The sequence below is a fragment of the Cryptotermes secundus genome, unplaced genomic scaffold (genome assembly GCF_002891405.2).
Source record: "Cryptotermes secundus unplaced genomic scaffold, Csec_1.0 scaffold870, whole genome shotgun sequence".
NCBI classification, from domain to species: domain Eukaryota; kingdom Metazoa; phylum Arthropoda; class Insecta; order Blattodea; family Kalotermitidae; genus Cryptotermes; species Cryptotermes secundus.
In genome coordinates, this window is record NW_019743163.1 from 439,147 (window position 1) to 462,306 (window position 23,160).

At 44.6% G+C, this 23,160-nt stretch overlaps 1 protein-coding gene across 1 annotated transcript; it reads right to left on the minus strand.

Moving 5' to 3' along the window:
- Nucleotides 1-1,203: 1,203 nt before the first annotated feature.
- Nucleotides 1,204-22,528, minus strand: LOC111873963. Its single transcript, XM_033755289.1, has 9 exons — nt 22,289-22,528; nt 19,977-20,958; nt 19,461-19,682; nt 18,788-19,039; nt 17,709-17,873; nt 6,593-7,510; nt 3,738-3,959; nt 2,567-2,818; nt 1,204-1,391 (listed from the first exon to the last, which is right to left on the minus strand). Exons 2-9 carry the CDS (start codon nt 20,908-20,910, stop codon nt 1,219-1,221), a joined length of 3,138 nt encoding a protein of 1,045 aa, XP_033611180.1. The 5' UTR covers nt 20,911-20,958; nt 22,289-22,528; the 3' UTR covers nt 1,204-1,218.
- Between the last annotated feature and the right edge of the window lie 632 nt (nt 22,529-23,160).

Sequence of the window (23,160 nt, forward strand, 5' to 3'; positions counted from 1 at the left end):
CATCTGAAGCTTCAGCTGGCCGCGCCATAGCTCAAGCGGTTAGTCGCTGGCTTCCCACCGAGGCGGCCTGGGTTCGATCCCAGGTCTGGTTAAGTGGGATTTGTGGTGAACAAAGTGGCGCTGGGGCAGGTTTTCTCCGAGTACTTCGGTTTCTCCTGCCAGTCTTCATTTCACCAAGTTCTACATCATCATAATCACCCGGGGCAGGTACAATAGGCCAATCAGTCGCCGCAGTAACGAGTGGACCCAGCTGGACTCCACCCCCCCCCCCCCTAGCGAATAAAAAGAAAAGCTTCAGTTGTGGCGTTGGTCCGCTCATGTGGGACCACTGAACTGCGCAAGGCAGCCAACTTATGGAAAACTACAGTGTTGTCAAGTTTCATTCTTCTCAAAGAGTGTTTCAGTAAACAAAGTGAATAAAATTAAATTCATAGTTTCCATAAATATAATAAATAACAAGTATTTTATTTATATTAAAACGTGATTTACTACTTTGTATAAAAATAATTTAATTTAAATTCAGGTTCGATTCAGAGAATATTCGCATTCAAAAATGTTATTGTAATGAGTGATGTAAATGGAAAATATATCCAAAAGTTATTAAATAAAAAATACACCTTAAAATTTATGAATGTATTTTACGTTGTCTTCTGACTCTTTTAAGATGTGCAAAGTGCCGATATCGTTAAATTAGAATTTAAGCTAGTTTTGTCTAAGATTGTATCTCCTATGCATCCTTAAGCTTGGGACCACATGTAGGCCAGCACTTGGCTGGTCACAGAGTGAGGGAGCTAGTAGTTTTGGTCAGGGGTGGGCTCTGAGCTACGTGTCTTAAACGAAGTCATATCTCTGTCAGTCCTACTCTGGCTCTGTCCCTTTCATCCTGTACTCATATCACACCAGGATACAGCTGCAGTTCTGAGCGCACAGTTGCCATATGCCAATTATTCCACTTGCATGATTTGCGGCCTCCAAGTCTCTGAAGGCTCACATTCTGTCACCGTGTAATTGTTTGATATGTGGATACCAAAGTTTCGGAGAAACAAACTGCCTACATCTTCAGGACTAGTTATAATTATATATTTTTAGAAAATAACAACTTATTCATTTGAAGAGAAACTAATTTATTATTTCTGAAGAATTTAGCATTACACTAATTACGTCACATTATATTCATCGTCATATCATCGGTACCAGAACTACTTCCCCTACTCGTTTTCACTTGGCACATCTCTTCACAAATTTGAGCCACATTCCGCCTGTGGGCGCCAGTACCAGGGCTCTCGAATCGAACTCGAGGGGCACCGACGTCTTCTCTGAACACTGCACCTCGTACTTTGATAAGATACTGATGAGGCCCACTTTGGTCTGCATCAGCCCAAACCTCATTCCTGAAAAGGTCAAGACGTGTGGCTTTTGAAACACATCCCAAGTAACACAATTGTAGGGACCTTGTCTTTCTAGAACACAGAACACTGGGAAGAACACGTGTGACTTACCTCAAACCGACATGAAATCTATATTAACTTTACAAAATACACTAGAACTTCTCTGGGACCCAGGGGTGAAAGCGACAGGAGCGTGTAGCTAACCACTCACCTCCATCTAGTGCCGAAGTTAAGAATGGCGGAGCTATGCCTCAACTCCCCCATACGTTTTCATGGCGTGTTGCTTAATTACGTAATTAAGTTCTGGGATAACTTTTTTTTCCCTTGGCACTACAGCCCCAGTGGGCCTAGGCCTACCTCCATGAACTTCTCCGTTCACTTCGGGTTTTCTAGATCTTACACATTCGGTAGGACTCCTTGGGCGGGTGATCAGCTCGTCGCAAGGCATCTACCTGTATACAAACACAGAAAAACGCACACACACAAACTAAACTTCCATGCCCTGAGAGGGATTCGAACCCACGATGCCGGTTTCCAAGCGAGCGAAGACAGTACATGCCTTAGACCGCTCGGTTACCGTGACCGGCCTTGGATAACTTTACCCGTATTACATTTCCAAGCAAAATTGCAGATATATATACACTTTTTTTTTATTTATCATTTATTAGCAGTCTGAATTTGCATTCTATGAGCTAATTTGCTGTCATGTACAATAATTATTCTAATACATACACTTCCTTTAACATTAAATATCTCCAAATTTTATATTGATTTTTTTATAAATAGGTCGTCGTAATTGTGAAATATTTTTAAGTGGAGAATAATGATTGCAGGAAATCATACAAACGTAAAAGGTTGAGTTAGGACTACAGGCTTCCACGTATTAAATTAAATTCGATGGCAGTTTAAATGTCTTACTGTTCACCGTATGTGAATCAACGAACAGAGACACAGCTCGTGAAGAAAGCGGTCTTCTGGGATTTGGCACCATGTATATGTGGTGTTAACCGACGTTTCGGAGGAACGTATCGCCTCCATCTTCAGGGTAGAAGATGGAAGCGATACGTTCCTCCGAAACCTCGGTTAACACCACATATACACGGTGCCAAATCCCAGAAGACTGCTTTCTTCATAGTCACCGCCGTGAAAGCCTCAAATCTTACAGAGACACAGCTCACCTATGCATATCCTGGGCCCCTCCCCAAACGGGAGGTAACTGAACTTGGGCCTCTTCTTCTTTTCCTCCTCGCTGAAGCGTTCTGGGTCGAACCTCTCCGGGTCAGGGTAGTACTTGGGGTCGTGATGGAGCGCCAGAACAGGAATCAGAACTTTAGTTCCCTTCTCCACCGTTACGTCAGTTCCGCGAAGTTTGGTAGTCTTTGCGCACTGTCTGGTGAGTACAATGGCAGGTGGGTATTTACGCAGGGTTTCTGCGGGAACAAAGCCACAATAATGTGATAGTTTGTGTTTGATACAACAATGCCATTAACATTATAAAAGGAACGTCTTTTAAAGGATAACATTCGATCTTTCACAAAAAAAAATGGCGTTGTATTAGATAAATTGCATAGTTTTTACGTATACAATTTTTATGTAACTACCTTATGAAAATATTTGTGTTTTAAGTAATAAATTCCCACGATTTTGGTAGAGAGGCACGCGATAGCGTAGTTGGTTAAGGCATAGTGCTAAAAGCCGGCAAGTCGCAGGCTCTGTTCTCAATGAGGTCAGTTGATTTTCCAATTAACTTAATCCTTCCAGCCGCACTATATGATCCTGGGGTTGACTCAGCCTCTAACAGAAATGAGTACCAGAAATATTCCTGGGGGTAAAGAGCGGCCTACCGGAGCTTAAGTTAACAATTTCATCGCCATCTGTGAGCCGATTGTCTAGAAAATGTAGGAACCTCGACGTCTCGCAACCGTATGGGCCTTCAAGGCCTGTTACAGCCATAACTTTATCTTTTACCTTTTCGATTTTGGAAGATTCTATGGGATGAAATTTTATGCTGTGGCCATCTTGGTTATGATAGCGTAGAGTACGGAATGTACCTATCGAGGATACGGGAGAAGCTGCTGTCTCCTTCAACATTCAGAGCAGAAGTGAAGAAGAAAACAACAAGTTCTGCCGAATCGTTGACAGTCAGATGTAAGGCAACGGCTTCATAACCCAGAAGATTGCTCTCCGAATGAAAGCAACAAGTAGGAGGATAAACAGAATATTCAAACTATATGCTGAAAATTTGCGACGACTTTTTTGCTTTATCTTTACCCGAGGGCTATGCACATTTATAGGACGCTACTTCGCACTTGGATATGTAAATAGAATCTACCGGTTCAAACTGCTTACCGTCCACAACTTTCTCCAAATATTTCATCTCGAAAACGGATTCGTAAGTAATATTCCCTTCATGTTTCTGCAGCACTGTATCTATCTCAGCCCGGAGACGCTCCTGGATATCTGGATTCAGTGCCAGTTCATAAAGGCAGAACGTCATTGTGGTTGACGACGTCTCGAAGCCAGCGAGAAAGAACACAAACGCCTGGGCTGCTATTACGTTCATTGTTATTTCTGCAAAGCATCAAAATTCCATTGTAACATACTTACTTACTTACTTACTTACTTATGGAGCTGAGCCCTTCTTGAGAAGGAAAATCTGCACATACTCAAGAATTCCCAGCATTTTGTGGAACCCGAAGGTTCATTGCCCTGTTCACAACAGCCCTCCACTGGTCCCTATCCTGAGCGAGATCTATCCAATCCATACCATCCCATCCTATCTCTCTAAGATCAATTTTAATATTGCCCACCCATCTATGTGTTGGTCTTCCCAGTGGTCTCTTTCCTTCTGGCTTTCCCACCAATATGCTATATGCATTCCTCTTCTCCCCCATTCGTCCTACATGCCCTGCCCACCTCATCTTCCTTGACTTGATCGTTCTGATTATATCCATTCTAACATACGCTGATTATACTTATGAATATAACGGAGCCATAATATTGGGAAAAATCAGATTACACAGATTTAAGAAGACCGCAGTGTCTTACACCCCCTCGTTGGTGTCTCCACCTTAACGTGGTGAGGGGGTTTGAGTATGCCAAGGACCCTGAGAGCTATACCAGCGGTAGCGTAGCTACTGGCAGGGCCTCCCTTGCTGGACAGGTCAAAGGGTAGGCATCAGACGAAGAGAGACACCAAAAACTGATGCCGGAAGCAGCGTCATCAGCAGCGACTTGAAGCCCAGAGCAAATGATGCTCGAGATGGTTCAAGTTCGTATAGCAACAGGCGTGACCAGAGTGGTTTGAACGGCTGCTGTACTGCGATGTGGAAAGCAAATGGAAAAACTACCACATTATCACTTTTCCTGGATAGTCTCTTTCCAAAAACAGAAGATCGCATTAAGTGGAGGAACTGTTTTGGAAGAGACTGTGGACCTGTCGTCTGACAGATTACTGATGGATGGCGTGTCTTACAAATTCATCATTTCATGTTCCCTCTTAATCACTGCACAACCTGTAATGGAGGTAGCACCCATCTCTACAAGTCTTTACAGTTTTATTAGCAGGAAAGTAAGCAAATATTTATTCAGCTGTAGGATTTCAGGTTTTCACGGCGGTGACTATGAAGAATGCCGTCTTCTGGGCTGTGGCGCCGTGCAGAATTTGTGTAAACCGACGTTTCGGAGGAACGTATCGCCTCTATCTTCATGGTAGAAAACCCGCGAGTGAGGACCCAGCGTGAGTAGTCTGCTAGCCACCTGCTCACGCTGGTTCCTCGCTCGCTGATTTTTCTACCCTGAAGATGGAAGCGATACGTTCCTCCGAAACGTCGGTTCACAGAAGTTCTACACGACGCCACATCCCAGAAGACGGCATTATTCGTATATGTAGATGGCTATAGAATCTAGGATATCATTAAAATACAAGTCTTGAATTCACATGTGAAAATTATTAACCACTTAGCCTAATCCTTCGAAGGTATGAGAGAGATGTCAGCTATTCACCATAAAATTATAAAATTGGATATTATCCATTCTGTTAGGTATGTTTAGATTATATGAGATTACGAGAGATTAGCTGTTTCTAGAGGGCGTAACTGAATAAGATCCAGTACCCTTTTTTACGTCTAATGACGGAAGCAGGGCCAGTTTCCGAAACGTCATAAAATTCATATATATCGAAGACAATAGACAACGTCCAAAATAATAATTTCATAATATTTAAGCGATGTAGTTCACTTTATGTAATAATTAATAATCTCTCCCAACAAAATTTCAGTGCCAATCTGTGAGATTATGATAACCGTAGGTTTACATGTAGTTACTAATTTTGCCTGTAGGTGGCTCTACGATCAGTAATTTCTCGTCTGCTACAGTAATTTTATTGAAAAATGTTAATTTGGAAGAACTTGAAATCAACAACTTGTATGATGTTCGATATCGGGTGATACGATTAGATTGTGAGTATGCGAGTGTCACGACTTCAGAGCCGGAGTTGGTTGACATCTAGCGTTCAGTCTGTCGATCTACCACCTTATGGCTCTGCAACACCTGCGGGCCATGGCCAAGTTTTCAGTTTCTTATTCTACGCAAGGTCGATAGGACACCTTGGACGGGGGATCAGCCCGTCACCTGCACACAGAACGACACAAACACAGAATAAACGCACACAGACATCCATGCTCCGAGTGGGATTCGAACTAAAGATCCCAGTGTTGAGAAAGCGAAGACAATTCATGCCTTAGACCGCGGGGCCACTGTGATACGCTGTCACTCGATCAAGACATAAAATACTTTCATCTATGCAGACCTGAAGTGCATCAGAGTGAGAATTTCACACGCAAAATGGAGTTGAACATTTAAATGTAATTTATTTTTGGAGTTTTAGTTCCAACATTCAGAAGGGGTCGCCCATAGCTCAAGCGGTTAGTCGCTGGCTTCCAACCGCGGCGGCCCGGTTTCGATCCGGGGTCTGGTCAAGTGGGATTTGTGGTGGACAAAGTGGCGCTGGGGCAGGTTTTCTCCGAGTACTTCGGTTTCCCCTGCCAATCTTCATTCCACCAACTGCTCCACAATCACCCTCACCTATCATCTGGGGCTGGTACAATAGGCCAGAAGTGGCCGCAGCACAAGGGACTTAGTCCCACCCCACTAGCAATAAAGAAAATACTACATTCAGAAAGTGAGATAATGGTTACGCTTACCAAATGGAGCGTTAGTTTTCATGTCGTCTATATCCAGGTTTCCGAGAGCGCTGTCTTCTCCTTCAGGCACCTCCAGTGTTTTATTTTTCAGTTGTATCATGAGATCCATGAAATCATTCCTCTTGACTCCGTTCGTTTCGCGGTATTCCACTGTGTTCTTCACCATGTTGATGAAATAGTTGCTGATATCGTCTGGAGGTGTTTCGAGCCTCAACCGAAGCGCCAATGACGGAAAAGCAAATTGTACAATTCGGGCGAGTCTTCTCATCAAAGTAGGTTCCAAAATTTTTCTCCCCCATTTACGGAAGTCAGCATCGGGGTTCTTCAGACAGTTGCACTGAATGCCAAACGCGCAGGAAGCTATGATATCTGTGCTGTATCTTGCGAGGACATCCTTTACCTCAACTGTTTCTCCCTTATGGGCAAGTGGCTCAAGACAAAGTTGGAGTTCCCTTCCACAGTCTACCAGAGTTCCAAACATCATCTTCATCTTCCCGGATGTGAACGTTGGAGTCAGTTTGACCCTTAGATTTTTCCATTTTGATCCAGACAAAGTAACCAAGTGACCCTGTAAGGGATCCCTCTCTTCATTTACTAGCATTCCGCGGCTGTGAAACTTATCAAAATCTTGAACCAAAACAACCTTCATAATTTCGGGGTCCCGCAGGAGTAGCGTTGGACTAGCAAAATTGTATATTCCTCCAAATTTCTGTCCATCAAACTCTTTGTAAAGTATAGTGACTGCTTGCCGAACACTCTTTCCTCTGAATATTGCGTCACCAAGATCCCCGAATGGTGGCTTCGGTTTCAAAGAGGGCACACCACGCTTCTGCCAGTATGAGAACGCTGCTTTGAAGTACACATAGATGGCAGTCAGGGCAATGGCAAAGAGGACACTCAATTGGAGAAGATACGTGTCTAACATTCTAATTCAAGGTCAAATCGGTCTGTATCTAGAAGAAAATCCACCTGTGAAATAGAGAATTAAGAACTAAAGACATTTGAAAATAAACATATTACCATTACCTTCATATTGGACTTAAGGTAGCAGTGTGGGACGTTCTCAAGCCTTCAGTGGTTGCTGTTTTTGAAATGATACACCGGAGTTGTTACGGTAGGGTCAAGAATTTGTTCTGCTCAGTAATGTCCATACCGGTTCAAGGGCCCACCCAGCCTCCTACCCGATACGAACCGGGGTCCTTTCCCCGGGGATAAAGCGGCAGGGGATTGAAGCTGACCACTTCCATGTAACTAGTGCCGAAATCAAGAAAACGTGGATCTGTACATCCACTCGCCCATATCTCCTTTCCTTGCTTAGTGTTTACTTAGTTAAGCACAGGGACAACGTTACCTTACAGCGGGATCGCTAGAGAACTCCCCACAAATCGTCCAGCCGCCCAGAAGGAAGGCGGCCCCACATGGTTAAAGCGACACAAGAGAAATTCTCAGAACCTCGCACTGTACAGTGATGATAAGGCAGGCCTGTCCAAGATGTACCTTGAGAGTGTCTTACCTGCAACAGCTATCTATGACTATGTAACGCCTCTACCTACACCGCGTGTTTTCAATCAGCCACTCGTATCAAGATTGTGAGCGCAGCGCGTTTAAATACCGTATAGATATCGCTGTGAACCCAGTAACAATATGGCTCTTCAACGGCTAGCTTTACGTCATAGGAATGCATGTGCGGTTGTTTTTATGAGAGCAGTGACACAGCAGCTTCAAACTGTAATACCTTCTGAACAGGAGGGAGCCGGAATAGCGACTGGCTACAGGCTGGACGGTCAAAGGATCTTAGTTCGAGTGCCGGTATGTGCAATGTTTTTTCCTCCGCAAGTGGTGCAGACCCGTTCTGGGGCCCACCCAGCCTCCAATGAAATGGGTACCAGAGTTATTTCCCTAGGATAAAGCGGCCGGGGCTTGAAGCTGCCGAGGTTAAGATCAAACGGATGTATACGTCAATTGTCCCATGCGTCTTCATTGCGTAGTGGTCAGTGTTAAGCACAGGGACAAGTTTCCTGTTTATCAGTAACAGGGGTAAAGCGGCGAGAGCGGCATAGGGCCGCAACTGAAACTTGCCTTCAGTAAACATATAACTCACCTGACCCCGTGAATACAGAACGCAAACTCATGTAAACTTATTTCTAATAATTTCCGTACTTTCAACTCAGAAACCTCTCGTAAGCAGTTATTAAGATCACCACATTCTCGTAAGAAACGCCTTGAAATCTGGCAGACAGGTACCAACGTTTCGGAGGATGTCGCCGTCCCTATCTTCAGGAAAGTAGAAATTTTGTTTAATTCTACCCTCAAGATGGACAAACCAAGTTCCTACCTGCACAGATGAGCCATGCAGTGGCTCCGGTATGACGTCATGGGCTTCCAGCCCCTTGATCGAGGTTCTTAAACTTATCCTCCACCCCATCCCCATGCGGGATTGGGTCACGTGGTGTTGCCCTCTCCCCTCCTTTCTACCCCTGGGAGCCTTGCTTGGAAGTTAATTCGAGTTCGGAGTTCAGTTCTGGTTATGGATCCATAGGGCCTTGCTCGCGGCGCCGAGCCAGCCGGAGCGACTGTCAAATTCCTGTTCGGCTGGGAGTCCAAATTTGGTTTCGGCAAGTACTGGGCTGGTTCGCGGCCGACGAGATCGCCCGCGGTCGCCCGTCGTTGGGTTTGTAGGACGGCGGCGACTCGTACCAGTTTGGTTAAATCTGTTTTTATAATTTATATTGTGTATTTAATTTAGACTCAGCCTGTGGCCCGGCTATAATGTAGTAGTTATGTTTTCAAGCAACCAAGGCAAATTGTTGCGCCAGTAATATGGGCCATTCTGCCCGAGTTAGATGCCGCTGTGTGCGAGCATGTAAATGTGCAGTTAGTTCAGTTCTGTTTAATTTCTGTTGTGTATATTAAATTCTGTTATTTGTTAATATATTGATTGCCATCATTTGTAACTACATTTACCACGCTGCTAGCTTGGATCCCTTACTCTAACTTAGGGAGCGTGCGAGCACAGCACGAGAGCCGTATGACGGAGCAACGTTTCCCCCTCCGATTGAGGAAAGGTAGACGGAGCCGAAAGGTGCCAGAGAGAGACGGTACAAATGGTATATATAGTCCCAGAGCGGACAGACGGCACAAGTGGTAGCAGAGGAAGCGGCTCAAGTGGTAGCAGAGCGATCGATTTTCACTTAGGACCTTTGGAACGCTAATTGTTAATAGGCCCCTAGGCTGTGCCTGGGCCGATGGATTGTAAATAACCTGTCATAGGCTCTGTGTATGTTTACGTATATTGTATTTATATTTGTTCTTGTTGTGTTCCATGCTTAGTCAAAATGCCACGCGCGTGGATCCATGAATTGTCCAAGCAGCAGCTGGAGAGTTTAGCAAGTCAACTAGGTGTATCGACGGAAGGAACGCTGGACGACTTGAGGAAGCGGGTGAGAGATAAGTGGACCACGATCGAGCCTTACCTGCCTCCACAGGCGTCAGCTAAGTCAATTGAAACTCTGAACCCCATTCAACCGATTACTGATCCCACAAGTCATTTGGGTACTCCCGTAAACAAGATGAAGATCAAAGTAGTGACTGACTTAATTGCTGCCATTCCCCCCTTGATAGATATGGACCCTGAACAGATACTTAAATTTTTAATTCAAGTAAATCAGATAATTGAATTAAAATTATTACCTGACACAGAATTTATGGCGTTGTTGATTACCCGAACATCGGGTAGACTTATGCATATTTTAGGAACGCATTTGGGATCCACAGATACTTGGGGGGTGGTTCAGGCAGAAATTATCTCAACATTTCTCCCACCCCGTATTAAAGAACAATTTCTGGTATCTTACGTCCTCGACAGATTTCAATCTCCTACAGAAGACTTGACAGAGTACATCATGTCGGTCGTATCAGCGGCCAAAATATTGGGTTTTCTGGGCACTGAGGTACAATTAGTCCACCGCATAGTGCAAAATTTGCACCCCAAAATTAAATCGTATTGTGTATTTCAAAACCGGCCGGAGTCGATTGCAAGTTTATTTTCCCTAGCGACAACGGTCGCAGAAGCAGTGGCGGTTGAGGACCAGCGTCGATTGACGACTGGGTCCTTTCCGCGAGAGGGTGATCCCAGGCCGTTTGTGAACGCCACGGTTCAAACCAAGGGTTCACCGGCAAAAACCGAGCTTAAGAATGCATGCTGGGCTTGTGGAAAAACAGGCCATTTCCAAAGCGCATGCCCTTCCAAGACGCGTCCGACTTCACGGGCCGGACGTTCGGGAAACGCCAGAGGCGCTCGGCAGTGAAGAGTTCATTCCGGGCGCCCAGCGTGTCACAGCCTCGGGAAACTTGCTATCGTTATGACTCGGGTTTATTGACCCCATGTGTAACATTGAGTATTGGGGCGTATTGGTTACCCGCCGTATTCGACTCTGGATCTTCACGGTCGTTCATAAGGCGGGATGTTTTACACAATATTAAGGAGTTAGGGCTGCCATGTACGCTGCAACCCGTACAGGAGCGCTGTGTCATGGCGAACGGAGAGCCCTGTGTTATCGCTGAGAAAGCGGTTTTGGGTATTAAGATTGGCACTTTTTCTTGGAAATGGCGTTTTTCTATCTTACGCGATAGTCCCATCCCGTGTATCTTGGGCGTGGACTTTATGTCGCACGCCAAGGTGCAACTTGACTTCGTGGCTAGGAAATATAGTTTCCGGTTCTGCCCCGAGAAAGATTTTGATTTTGAGCCTTTTGAGTTACGTCTAGGGATGTCGCTGAAATTTCCATCTTCCGTCAAGCCTGTCGCGGCATTGTTGTGCGGACCCTCTGTAGCTGGTTCGGAGGAGCCTGTTGATATTGTTGAATTGTTGCAAGAGTTTCCGGGCCTGTTTTCAGACAGGCTAGGTACAGTCAAGGGTATGACCTGCCATCTTGATCTCAGCGACAATATCCCTGTACGCTCGAGGCCCTACCAGTGTTCGCCTCCGCGATTAAAATTGCTGCGGGAAATAGTCCAGGATCTGTTGGACAAAGGAGTGGTCCGGAAAAGCTATTCTCAATACGCCAGTCCGGCGTTTTTAGTTCCGAAGCCATCAGGAGGTCAGCGAATGGTGATTGATTATCGCCTCCTAAACAAGAAAATCGTGTTTGACGCTTTTCCTATGCCAAACGTGGAGAGTGCCTTTGCTCATTTTGAGAAGGCGACGATTTTTTCTGTACTGGACCTAAATTCTGCATATTACCAGATTCCCCTGTCGGCCAAGAGCCGAAAGGCAACGGCCTTTTGCACCCCCTTTGGGTTGTTCGAGTTTACAAAATTGCCCATGGGGATTAGCGTCGGATGCCAGGTGCTGTCTCGAGTTGTCGACACCTTATTCGGGGACCTCAAGTGCAAGTTCGTATATAATTTTATGGATGACTTGGTGGTTTATTCCCGATCTCGCGAGGAGCACCTGGATCACCTGAGGGAAGTTTTCGCTAGGTTGCAGAAGGCAGGGTTTACTTTGAATAAGAATAAGCTCCGCTTGGCGCAACGAGAAATCCCGTTTTTGGGTCATCTGCTGTCAGCTGAAGGAATCCGGATTTTACCGGAGAGGGTAGAGGCCATTACATCGTTTCCTCCACCAAAAAACCTGAAGGCGGTTCGGAGATTCTTAGGAATGGCCGGATTTTATGGCCGGTTCATCCCGCGTTTCTCTCACATTGCCGAACCGCTGCATGCACTTAAGCGTAAAAACGCTCGTTTCGAATGGGATGATCCCCAACAGGCGGCGTTTCTCCAGTTGAAGGAAGCCTTAGCGACTCCACCAGTATTGCAGATCCCAGATTTTTCTCTGAAATTTTCCCTTGTTTGCGACGCTAGTGACGTCGCCATCTCGGCCGTTCTCCAGCAAGGGAACGGCGAGCAGTGGGCGCCAGTTGCGTACGCCAGCCGGCTGTTGTCTCCGGCGGAGCGCCGATATGCAGTTTACGAGAGAGAGTGTCTAGCTGTTGTATATGGTTGTGAAAAATACAGAAGTTATTTAGAACATAAAGAGTTCACACTGTTCACCGACAACCAAGCCCTGGCCTGGCTGCTTCGCCATGCGAAAGAATTAGGGCGCATTGGGCGTTGGCTTCTTCGGCTAGCACCATTTAAATTTCGTGCTGCCCATATAAGTGGGAAGGCGAATGTGGTAGCAGACTGTCTCACTCGCCAATACGAACAGCCATCTGAAGATGCGACGTTGTCAGGTCTAGTCCTCGGCCAGCTTCCAGAAGCATTTCAGTCGATCACAGAACACCAGAAAAAGGATCTCCTGTGTAGAGATATCTATCAGAAGGTCGTTCAGAACGACCCAAGTGTAAGGCAATTTAAATTGCTGAATGGTGCTCTGGTTTACCATCCATCGAGAGCGAGGACAAAAAGGTATCTTCTTCCCGAAGCGTTGCGGCCGATGATCTTAGAGTACTTCCATAAGTCTCATTTGAGCGCCCATCTGGGCATAACTAAGACATTGAATCGCATCGCTAGAGTTTTTTATTGGCCCAATATGAGAAGAGAAGTGGCAGCCTTTGTATCACGTTGCCAGGATTGTCAGCGGGCCAAGCCGGCCCCCGACACTCGGGTTGGCCTCCACGCCAGCCAAGTAGTAACACGCCCCATGGAGCGCATTTTTATTGACTTCGTAGGACCGATCATCAGGAGCCGGAAGGGCAACATAGCCATCTTGGTGGTTCTGGATGGCTTTTCGAAGTTCATAAGCATGTACCCCGTCAGGCGGATTTCCGCCGAAGTTGTCAGAAGCTGCCTTGTGGAAAGGTTTTTCGCGTCCTTTGGCGTCCCCCAGGCGATTGTGTCGGACAATGCCGCGGTGTTCAAATCTAAGATCTTCTACGACTTATGTTTTTCCTGGGGAATACGGCACATCACCACCTCGCCGTATTACCCCCAGGCATCGCAAGTAGAGCGATTCAATCGCAATTTGAAGGTGGCATTGTCCATTTATCATCATGATCAGCACACTCGCTGGGACGACCATTTAGCATCCTTGACCCTAGCGTTTAACACCGCTTGGCATGAGTCGACTGCAGCGACTCCTGCCTCGCTGTTCTTGGGGAGAGACCTGAACCATCCCCTTGGGTTAAAATGGGAGTTAGCGGAACTGGACTTGAATAAGGAAGTGAAAGACGTTCGAGAATTTTGGCAGGAGGCGCTGGACAATTTAAAGAAGGCTCAAGCCCGTGTGAAGGAACGTTATAATGTGGGTAGGAGGCAGGTCGACTTTCGAGTGGGAGACTTAGTCATGTTAAGGCTGCACCCGCTTAGCTCGAAGTCTCAGCAGCGTTCCGCAAAACTGGACCTTAAATGGTCAGTACCTATGAGATTGGCGAGGTTTGTGTCGCCCGTTACAGTGTTGTTGGCTAACCCGGATACGGGGGTGATTGTACGAAAAGCCCATGTCTCCCAATTAAAGAGACACTTTCCACCGGGCTAGATGGCATTCAGAAGTATGATTTGTTATTATTTGTGCTTGTTATCTTAGAATGTAAGCCGTACCGGCTAGGTAGGTAATTTATGGCCATGTATTTAAGTTTATTTTTCCTTCCGAGCAGGCTGTCTTGTGTTTCTCTCCCTCCCACACCTATACCCTAGCCTGGATGGATGGAGACGCGACGCAGGACTTCAGGCCCCCCTTCTCGCTTGGTTGGACCCGATCGTCGTGCGCTCAGTCGATTCTTCTGGCCTCACGCTGCGGTCCCTTGAGGGCCCTGTAGGGACTGCACAAGACCGGCCGAAGAGGAAACCACCAACTACTGTCAGCCATGGATGGCAGAGCGGCAGGAGACGCGGACGTTCGGGAAGAGTGTTGAGTGCGCGTGAACGGGACTCCGCATTTCGGGGGAGTGATGTGCTGGGGCATAAATGATATCACAGACTACTACGAAAAGGTGCATGGAGCCGTAGTGAGTTGAAGGTGATATGGACCCGTAATGGCACGCTACTGAGTCTGGAGGACTGAGATATTGAGAACCCCCGGCGGAGCTAAGTGAAGGTCATGGGTGATCATTGATATGGATATTGTGTTGCTACTCACGACTAGGCGCAAGTACTCTGCTCTTCCTAGAGCGAGCGAGAGGGATGGGGGCGGGATGCTGAGCCATGCAGTGGCTCCGGTATGACGTCATGGGCTTCCAGCCCCTTGATCGAGGTTCTTAAACTTATCCCCCACCCCATCCCCATGCGGGACTGGGTCACGTGGTGTTGCCCTCTCCCCTCCTTTCTACCCCTGGGAGCCTTGCTTGGAAGTTAATTCGAGTTCGGAGTTCAGTTCTGGTTATGGATCCATAGGGCCTTGCTCGCGGCGCCGAGCCAGCCGGAGCGACTGTCAAATTCCTGTTCGGCTGGGAGTCCAAATTTGGTTTCGGCAAGTACTGGGCTGGTTCGCGGCCGACGAGATCGCCCGCGGTCGCCCGTCGTTGGGTTTGTAGGACGGCGGCGACTCGTACCAGTTTGGTTAAATCTGTTTTTATAATTTATATTGTGTATTTAATTTAGACTCAGCCTGTGGCCCGGCTATAATGTAGTAATTATGTTTTCATGCAACCCAGGCAAATTGTTGCGCCAGTAAATATGGGCCATTCTGCCCCAGTTAGATGCCGCTGTGTGCGAGCATGTAAATGTGCAGTTAGTTCAGTTGTTCTGTTTAATTTCTGTTGTGTTTATTAAATTATGTTATTTGTTAATATATTGATTGCCATCATTTGTAACTACATTTACTTCGCTGCTAGCTTGGATCCCTTACACTAACTTAGGGAGCGTGCGAGCACAGCACGAGAGCCGTATGACGGAGCAACGTTTCCCCCTCCGATTGAGGAAAGGTAGACGGAGCCGTAAGGTGCCAGAGAGTGGCGGTGCTGTGGTAGCAGACCGTAAGACGGTACAAGTGGTACATAGAGTACCAGAGCGGACAGACGGCACAAATGGTAGCAGAGGAAGCGGCTCAAGTGGTAGCAGAGCGAAACGCGGCTCACAGAGACATTCCTCTCAGTATTTGCCGTCCCTGTAACCTCAGATGAGATCAACGAAAATGGTTCTTAATTTCGGGGAATTAAAAGTTAGGAATTAATATTCTATTTATGAAAGACTTTCGGTTCCGAATGTTAGGAAGTTAGTTGAAATGACTTGCATCAATTATACACCAATTGACAGCAATGCTGGATGTGTGTAAGCCTGCTTTATCAGCTCTCATGAAAACATGCTTTGTAACATGAGGTTTCCGCTTTCTGAAAAAATGTTATCTTTATCAACAGAAAGACGCCAGTTCATGCTTACACTGGATTTGCCTATCGCAGTCTCGTGGCCGGGTTGCGTCCTGCTGCAAACTGCTTGTTAGTCCTAGCGCACACATGCAATTTTTAGTTGGCCGATAGTTGGCCGATAGTTGTGCACGATCGTGAAGGCCCAACGACTGTCGAGGGACGTGAGCACACACAATTTCGAGTTGTCCACAACTACGCCAATGCTCAGTCGGTCAGTCGCAGCGCTTGGATATGTAGGGTACAGCAGCAGCAGTGTGTGCATTGTTGTTAAGATTAAGGAAAAAGGGAAGCGGGAATATTGGGGTCACCCCATTTATAGCGAACGTCTGTTAAAAGGAAAATTTTACACATTGTACCATGAACTGAGACAATAGCCATCAATGTTTTCAATTACTGCAGAATGAGTGTTGATAGTTTTGACGAATTGTTGCTTCTTCTGAAACCTCATAGTGGAACCTCGCTTAACGAGCATAATTCGTTCCAGAATCTTACTCGTAATGCGACACACTCGTTAAGCGAAACAACTTTTCCCATATAAATTAATGTAAAATACGATAATGCGTTCCTTGCCGAAAAAATACCCAAAAATTTTATGTATAACGTTTATTCAAAGAAAATTATATATACATTGTTAAGGAGCGTGAATCATCTTCATCTTTTCTTCTATGAGGAATGAACCAACCTGGAATGCGAATTCAATTTGCAGAAATCAAAAAAAAAATCGAAATAATTAGTTTATTATTTATGATACATATCTGATTCTTTTTTACTAGTTGACTGAAGGTCAAATCGTGCCCGATTTCAAGTTGCATGTGTGCGCACTCCCATTAAACGCAATGTTTCTCGGCGAGATGCCCGACTATCGGCCAACTAAAAATTGCATGTGTGCACTAGGCCTAAGCAGAAGCAGAGCTGTCGGAGTCACGACAGATCTGCCCTTCGTTTCAAGCCCCTTATTCAATACCAAGAATACTGCTTTCAGGGACGTCACTCTGTGCAGAAGTTCCTCGACGTTTCGGAGGAATATCTTCCTCCATCCTCATGGTCTAAGTGTACGACAGTTTTGCAACCAGCAAATCGTAGGCAGAAAGCAGCGGAAAACAGGGCCTTCTCTCAAATGGATACCTCGTGCAGGGCACAACGTTTAAACCTGCCGGACGTGAAGGTGACCATTCATCTCCCTCCACTGCCAATTTGTGAATCCGTGGATCTATACTTTCACTCCCCCATACACTATCTTGCCGTGGTGCGAAGATGAGCGCAGGGACAGCTTTCCTTATAATTTCAAAGTCTGCATCCTTATGGGCGTCTTAACGTAGTTTCAAATGGGGCAGTCAACACAACAATATAACATTTTGTCTAATTGAGTATTATCGCTATTGTTGTGTTGATGGCCCCATTTGAAAGTAAGGTTTCCTTAAATTTTACAATTATGGTTCATTACCGTGTTCACAAGAGCCCTCCGAGCAGCCTGAGAAAGCAAGGAGACACCAACTTATACCTGTTTTGTCAATCGTCTGTTTTATTTTCCTTCAAACATTACATATACATTATAAGAACAAGAAATGCAACATGTGTCTGACCCTTGACTTGAAACAAAGCTGCGAACATCTCCATATACGCCTATCATCATACTGCATATTCATGACAGAATGCATTATGATTGTCATGTCACTCTATGGCTTATCTCGTCTCATTCGCCAGACAGTCTATGCTCACGACAAGAAGCTAAGCTGCACTTTCAAGGCTGTCCATGAAACTTTAATCCTTAGATAATGAAATCAGAGGTTAATGATTCGTGTTCTTCTCTAGTCACTGCCTCTTCACAAGATTGAGCCACATTCCTCCCTTGGGAGTCATTATAACGGCGCGCGTATCAATTTCGGCAATTGGTGGAGTCTTGTCGCTCGCCTGCACCTCAAATTTGGACAGCACGTTGATGAGGCCCACTTTGACCTGCATCATAGCGAATCTCATCCCTGCAACACATAAACAGCCTATATAGTGATGAGGCACCTCAGTACGTACAAGACTGGGATTTGAGGCCGTGCAGTCTGGTACATATTGACCAATGCCTTGGCGGATCCTGCTGCTTCAGTCTTCAGGGTAGACACTTTTCTGCCTTGAAGATGGAAGTAGCAAGTAGTTCCGAAATTATGTTAATATCTACCAGGCTACACGCTGTCACATCACAGAAGATGGTGAACCGTCCTGAGAACCTCAAGTCCCGCTAGCCTCATCTTCATACCTTTCCACATGAAGTGGTACTTGAGGCTTCACTCACGTGACTCTGTATCACTTCATTTGTCATTTATGGCGACCGGAAGTGTCGGATTTTCAATTTCGTCTTTTTGTTCCTCTAACATTGCTTGGACAGAGTGACTAAATGTGTAGGCGTGTGAAATTCCCACCAGAAACAAAATCGAACCTGCGAATCAATTATTACATATTAATAAATACAAATCCGGAACAGCTCAGGCGATATTGTGACGGGCTGCGAGCTGGACGGCAGGGGTTCCATTCTCTAAAGGGGCAAGTGTTCTTTCTATTGTTCATAGCGCCCACACCGCCTCTGGGGTCCGCCCAGTATCCTAAACAATGGGTACCGGTGACGATTTCCGCGACTGTAAAGCGGTCGGAGCGTGAAGCAGACCACTCACCTCCATCTAGAGCCGATGTCAAGAATGATTTTGCTATTCCTCCACTTCTTACGTGCTCAGAGTGTGGTGCTTAATTAATTAAGCACAGAGACATCTTCACTACGAAGTTAAGCCAACATAGGCGATGGCTAAGTCTACTGAGAAGTGTATCAGAAGGAAACCAACCGCACCTATACAGAGTCTTGGCCTCTCGCCAAACGGAATGTAGCGTATCTGAAGGAAACCAACCGCACCTATACAGAGTCTCGGCCCCTCTCCAAACGGAATGTAGCTGAACTGGGGCCTCTTCTTCCTCTCCTCTTCGCTGAAGCGTTCCGGGTCGAACCTCTCGGGGTCAGGGTAGTACTTGGGGTCGCGATGGAGCGCCAGGATAGGCAGCAGCACGTGTACTCCTTTTTCCACAGTGACGTCAGTTCCGGGCAGCTTGATTGTCTTCGTGCACTCCCTCGTAACCGCAGGAACTGGTGGGTACATCCGTAAGGTCTCTGTGAAACAGGGACACATTTTGTATGTAAGTGCTTACAGTTTGCAGTCTATGTCCCTCCCTTATTGCCTGAGACCAAGTTTCATATACACACACACAAAACTTACTTGTTTTATATTTTACGGTTTTATACAGGAGTTGAGGAGACAGAAGTTACTGAATTGCGTGTAACTTGCACACAGCGGCTTGTAGATATGTGTGCAACTTGTGTCATGCGGAAATTGCTTACCAATTATAGGCCTACTTCAGTGGCTCAGTCTCACGTTTTTGCATGATTTATTTTTGTTCAAGAAGCAAATTTTGGTCACATGACTGCGCCTTTTTGAATTCTCTTTCTGGTTTTGTACTTACTTGCACATTCTTGTGGTTAATATTTTATTTTAACAACTAAATTTGCACCTTCTGCACATTTAGACACTCACCACAGAAGACCTTATCTAGATATTCCATCTCCGTTATGGCTTCATAGGTGATTTCTCCTCCGTGTTTCTGCAGCACTGCATCAATCTCAGTGCGGACTCGCTCCTGCATATCTGGGTGCCGTGCCAGTTCATACAGACAGAATGCCATTGTGTTTGATGAGGTCTCGAAGCCGGCGATAAAGAACACAAATGCTTGGGCCGCTATTACTTTCATTGAGATTTCTGAAAGTTAAGAGAAGAACAAAATCATTAGACTTTGGAGTGACTCATTCCAGCCTATTTTATATGGAAACAAATTGCTTAGCCTAGAAAACTCTGAACATTTTTTAAAAATATACTACTATACAGAGTTTTTGTACCTTCATCACAGTAAATTTGTAATGATATCCCTTCAAGTATATTGTGAACGTCTAGAATATCCAACGGTTCACTGAGGTATCCTAGGAACTCTCTGTACAGAAAATGTATTATTAACGAAGTGTCTGAACACAAGATAAAATATTGCTTATCACTCACCAAACGGCACATTGCTCTTCAGTTTATCTGTTTGTTTCTCCAGGTAGTTTAGGTCCTCCTCTTCGGCTATAGACAATGTTTTGTTTTTGAGTTGTATCATCAGCTGCATAAAATCATTCCTTTCCACGTTATGCTTTTCGCGGTACTCGACAGTTTCTCTGACCATTCTCTGGAAGTAGTTGCTTACTTCTCTAGGAACTAAAGACAGTTTGAAAGTGTAAACCAAGGAAGGAAACACCACTTGCATAAGAGAGGTCATCCTCTGCCTGAAATGGGGTGCAAATACCCTTCTTCCCCACTGACGAAATTCTGCTTCTGGATTCTTCAGACAGTTGCACTGAATTCCGAAAGCGCAAGAAGATATCACGTCAGTACTATACCTCGCTAGGAAGTCGTGTATCTCTATCGGGTCCCCGTTGTCGACGCTTTTCAGAAGAGCCGCCTGCAGGTCTTTGCCACATTCCACCACCGCTCCGAACATCATCTTCATTTTCTTTGTTGTGAATATTGGGGTGAGTTTCACCCTCAGGTTTCTCCACTTGGTTCCAGACAGCGAAAATAAATGACCATCCAATGGTTCGTATTCATCATCAAACACTCGTCCTCGACTGTAGAAATATTCGAAATTTTTGACCAGAACATCCTTGATAACGTCAGGGTCCAGCAGTAGAAGGGACGGACCAGACAATTTATACAGCCCTCCGACTTTGTGACCTTTAAATGCTTTGTACAGATCTACGATTTCGAACGCGGGGTTTATTCCTGAGATGATGGAACCGGGGAAATTCCCGAATGGAACAGTTGGTTTCACGGTCGGAACACCGCGTTTCTCCCAGTAAGAATAAGATATTTTGAAGTACACATACAGGGAAAACAAAATGATGGCGATTGTAGCTCCAGACTCTAAGAGCCACGAATGTGTTGTCTCCAGCATTTCGAGCGCCACAGCAACGAGTGAACTTCAGAAATATCAAAGCCTGTTCTGGGAAGGAAAAACATGTAAATTAGATTATTTTTATCTTCTGCGTACTGTTGTGTTATTAATTCTAGAGCCAGGAACCGTCGGTGCAAGAAAAACAGTGTATTAAATTTTAATAAAATCTATTAAGAACAATAAAAATATATCAATTGTTTAACTAATTGTGTTCTCTTATTCATCTGCTATATATTTAAGTCGCAAGGACCACCACAAAATGGTTTGTAAATGCATACATGAAATATGTTATATTCGTCACGTAATACAAGAATTTATTACGATTTTTTTCATTGTAGAAATGGATTAATTTCATTCTGCAGTTCAATAAAATATATTCTATTTATTTGTTTATCAATATAAACCACCTGATGGCGCCCCATGCAACCCAAACACAATTGAATGAGAAAATAAACTCGATTAATCCGTGTATGTATTTTATTGGTCTAAATATATTTTATTAAGATTTAAATTAGTTCCTGTTGCGTCGATGTCTCCAATATAAACACTAATATATATATATATATATTAGTGTTTTCTTTATTCTTAAATTACTGAACTAATAAGAGTTTTTACTTAATGGGATTTGTAATTCAATTTAAATTACAATGATTTCTATAGTATAATCATAACTGCAGTCATAATCGCGAGCTGTTGAAACACACACACAGTTATCTGGAAGTGCGGAAGAGAGGTTTAAGTAATATTAAGTATTAAATATTTCTCATTTTATGATTGCAGTACTCTGAAATGCAATAAAAAGATTTATATCTTGTGGCAGCGCCTGAGATCTGAACATTAGATGTAAATGCTGAGCAATTAATTAATATTTGAATTGTTTCATTTTGGTCCGTTACACTATCAATCACCAATTNATTAACACTTTGTTGTATTGTCACCTGGTTTCTATATCCTTCATCTGACACATGCGGAACAAATTTCCTGTGCAATCGTCTTATACTTTCTCGTGTTCACCTTCTTGAAATATAGGAATATTTTTGTCGTGCCACTAGATTGGCGGATGATCTCGCCTATACCCAGTGAAATGCTCTAGAAATTTCAGATTGATGTAGAAATGTACAAGTTGAAGTGAAAATCTTTTTAACTAGATTAAAATGTGTAGCTGTGGCAGATAATTTTGTTAAATCAACGTACTCACTATACAATTAACTTTCTTAATGTCAAATATTTTTTTGTAAAATCTAAACAAATCGTAGGTTATATAAAATATTACATAATATGTTGCATTATTAGACAGATACTTCTGACGCACGGACATAGAGTTGAGATGGTTTTCTTCCTTATTAAAATACTATATTATAAGAAACAATTAACTTACTTTAGAGGAATTTCTTTTGACGTCGAGAGGCCAAATGTCCAACTCAGAGACCCTGAGCGAGTTGTGGTTTACATAAAGATCTTGCTACTAATATAAACAAGTGCAATTTTGTCAGAATTACGAGACAGGTTTCTTCATGAAGCGCAGCTTGAAAACGCTACAGCGCGCTTTTTCTCGGCGTGTTTTGGTATCGACCGATTACGTGCGCTGACTTAAGTACCAATGCGTTAATTTGAGACTAGACACGCATATTCATATAACTTTATACAATCTCGTGGCTCGTGACCCGACAGATTAGACAGACTTGCTCTTTTTGTAAACATATCGTAATAATAAGTGACCTAGTACTTTTAACCTTTCCCCCCTTCTTGCGTTGTCATCTGATGGCCTGCAATTCGTACCAAATTTGTTGAATGTCTGTCACGGGGCTCAAAATTTGCAATATAAAAATACAGACACGCAGCATCATCACCTCATTAATCTCTTGTTAAGCTGAACAATATGATAATGAAATCACTTCCAATTTGTGGCTGTGTGTCCTATTTCAGCATTCGACGTAAGTGACCACACTCTCATGAAATTCGGAATGAATATTGTGCCGGTGTAAGCTATCCAAACGACGTAATTCTCGATCTTCTGTAGGTGATAACAATGTTATGGACGCGCCAATTTGTGCAGTGGAAGCGAAACAGGTAACATCGAACCTGGAGCCTTGGAATGACGTGTGATAACTGTCTCAGGAAACTATGTAATTTTTGTAAAGGTTACTTTTTAGAACGTAAAATGGCAACATGGCTGCTGTGCGAAAATAACCTTCAGCTTTCGGTGTGATGGCGACGACTAATCGACTGTTGGATACAGGATTGTGTAAG

What these genes read in the sequence shown, in the direction of transcription:
- LOC111873963 (XM_033755289.1), bottom strand. Translation starts at nt 20,910, where the DNA reads ATGCTGGAGACAACACATTCGTGGCTCTTAGAGTCTGGAGCTACAATC. An exon ending in CAATCTTGTGAAGAGGCAGT is followed by an intron (nt 7,511 to 17,708) that starts GACTAGAGAAGA and finishes TTAGAATGTTAG; the next exon opens with ACACGTATCTTCTCCAATTG. An exon ending in GAAAACTAACGCTCCATTTG is followed by an intron (nt 3,960 to 6,592) that starts GTAAGCGTAACC and finishes GATGCTTTGCAG; the next exon opens with AAATAACAATGAACGTAATA.